The 1,707-nt window shown below is 50.7% G+C and overlaps 1 protein-coding gene across 3 annotated transcripts in view; it reads left to right on the forward strand.

Annotated features, from left to right (window-relative positions):
- The first annotated feature begins 1,171 nt into the window (after positions 1-1,171).
- PGM1 (phosphoglucomutase 1) overlaps positions 1,172-1,707 on the forward strand; it is a 40,562-nt gene continuing 40,026 nt past the window's right edge. The window contains exon 1 of one of the 3 annotated variants that reach the window (XM_018553853.1): positions 1,172-1,403. In XM_018553853.1, coding sequence (XP_018409355.1) covers positions 1,198-1,403 — 206 coding nt within the window. In that variant the 5' untranslated portion in view covers positions 1,172-1,197. The remainder of the gene's footprint in view (positions 1,404-1,707) is intronic. The other 2 variants (XM_018553855.1, XM_018553854.1) reach the window with 2 other exon arrangements.

The following is a 1,707-nucleotide window of genomic DNA, read 5'->3' on the forward strand; positions in this document are numbered from 1 at the left end:
CTTTGCTTTGAGCATGCTTTTAAAAGATTGCAACTGGAAAAGCACAAGAAGACCCGGTGGGGAGATTTTATCTGGAAAGGGACCAACATTTCCTTTTCAATGTTTCCTTTGAGATGAGTCTTGCCCGTTGGCTCCGCCCATTCTCGCACGCTTCCAGATCAGCGATTGGCTCCGGCGCTGGTGGGCATGAGTCTGCAGTGACAGCTCCGAGCGTGAGGACGTGCGGCTACAGCACGCTGTCTCTGGGGGAGGGACTAGCTGGCTGTTGGTCAATAAGAGGGGCTTGGCTACTCCCCCCCCCTCACTAGGACCACCCACTCCAGTGACAGTTGATATACATACAGCAACGGGAAGTGATTAGGATTGGTCCAGCAAATCGCAGTTCCTGCCCACTCCAGCCCCTCCTCTTAAAGCGACAGCGCCAGGAAAACCATCTAGTACAGGGGAAGGCAACCTCTGCCCACCCCTGATCTAGTACATGCAGCAGCTGAGCTTCATTTGCTTGGTTAGCTGTTCATTTTTAGGGAAGGTCTTTGAAGAGCCTCGTTCTCGTAGTGCCCGCTAGTTTATTCTTGGGGGGGGGTTCCTATATGTTATTAAGGCTTCCCAAATTCACAGAGGGGCAAACAACCTGCATATGCAAAGCCAACTAATTCCTAGGCTACCAACCTTTGACAATTGCAGCCCGATCCAGTGCGAGGAAGACAAATGCTGCATGCACTATTTTATCTGTCTGTAAACGCATCAAAAACACATGCAAACGCACTGGAACGCACCTGAAAGCCATTTTATCCTAGAATATTTTTTTAAACCCCATCGTAATGCTTCAAAATGAATGATTAAAAGAAAAGTACAAACTTTATCTAAACCTGATATAAAAAGAACAAGTAAACTGAGCTAATATAGATATCAGATGTCATGTGATCTGATCAGGGCTACAGATGTTAGTCTCTGGCATGCTGAGCCTGAGGGTTGTAGTCCCTCTGGCTTGCAGCACATAACCGCTGTCAGATCCAGTCCCTCCTCTCTTCCCTCCCAGTATACTCCAGTCACTCGCCAATACCCCAGTCCCTCCTCTCTTCCCTCCCAGTATACCCCAGTCCCTCCTCTCCTCCTTCCCAGTCCAGTGAGCGGCCTGCACTGTGCTGTCCTCGGGCTGCAGAATTCTCTGTCTGTCCTCCGGATCTGCGGACGATCATGGCAATGAAGATCCAAAGTGTGAAGACCAAGCCGTACCAGGACCAGAAGCCGGGCACCAGCGGGCTCAGGAAACGGGTCACCGTCTTCCAGCAGAACCCCAACTACGCCGAGAACTTCATCCAGAGCATCATCTCATGCACGGAGCCCGGGGACAGACTGGACGGGGTGCTGGTGGTCGGCGGCGACGGCCGATTCTGGGTGCTGTCTTGATGAGGGGAAAGGGGTGCAATAACCCAGTGGATGTTGGGGGTGCAATATCTTGAAGAGTAAATTAGGGTGCTATGTCTTGATCAGAGGTTCGAGAGGGTGCAGTAATGAAGGGGGTGTAGGGGCGCAATATAGTGAGGAGGGAATTGGGCTGCCATGTCTTCATGAAGAGATAGGGGTGCAATAACCCCAAGGATGTGGGGTGCTGTGCCTTGATGAGAGAATAAAGATGCAATAACCAAAGAGTGATGTGGGGTGCAGTATTTTGAGCAGGGGATTGGTTTGCTCTGTATTGATTAG

Source organism: Nanorana parkeri, unplaced genomic scaffold, assembly GCF_000935625.1.
Source record: "Nanorana parkeri isolate BGI_ZX_2015 unplaced genomic scaffold, ASM93562v1 scaffold131, whole genome shotgun sequence".
NCBI classification, from domain to species: domain Eukaryota; kingdom Metazoa; phylum Chordata; class Amphibia; order Anura; family Dicroglossidae; genus Nanorana; species Nanorana parkeri.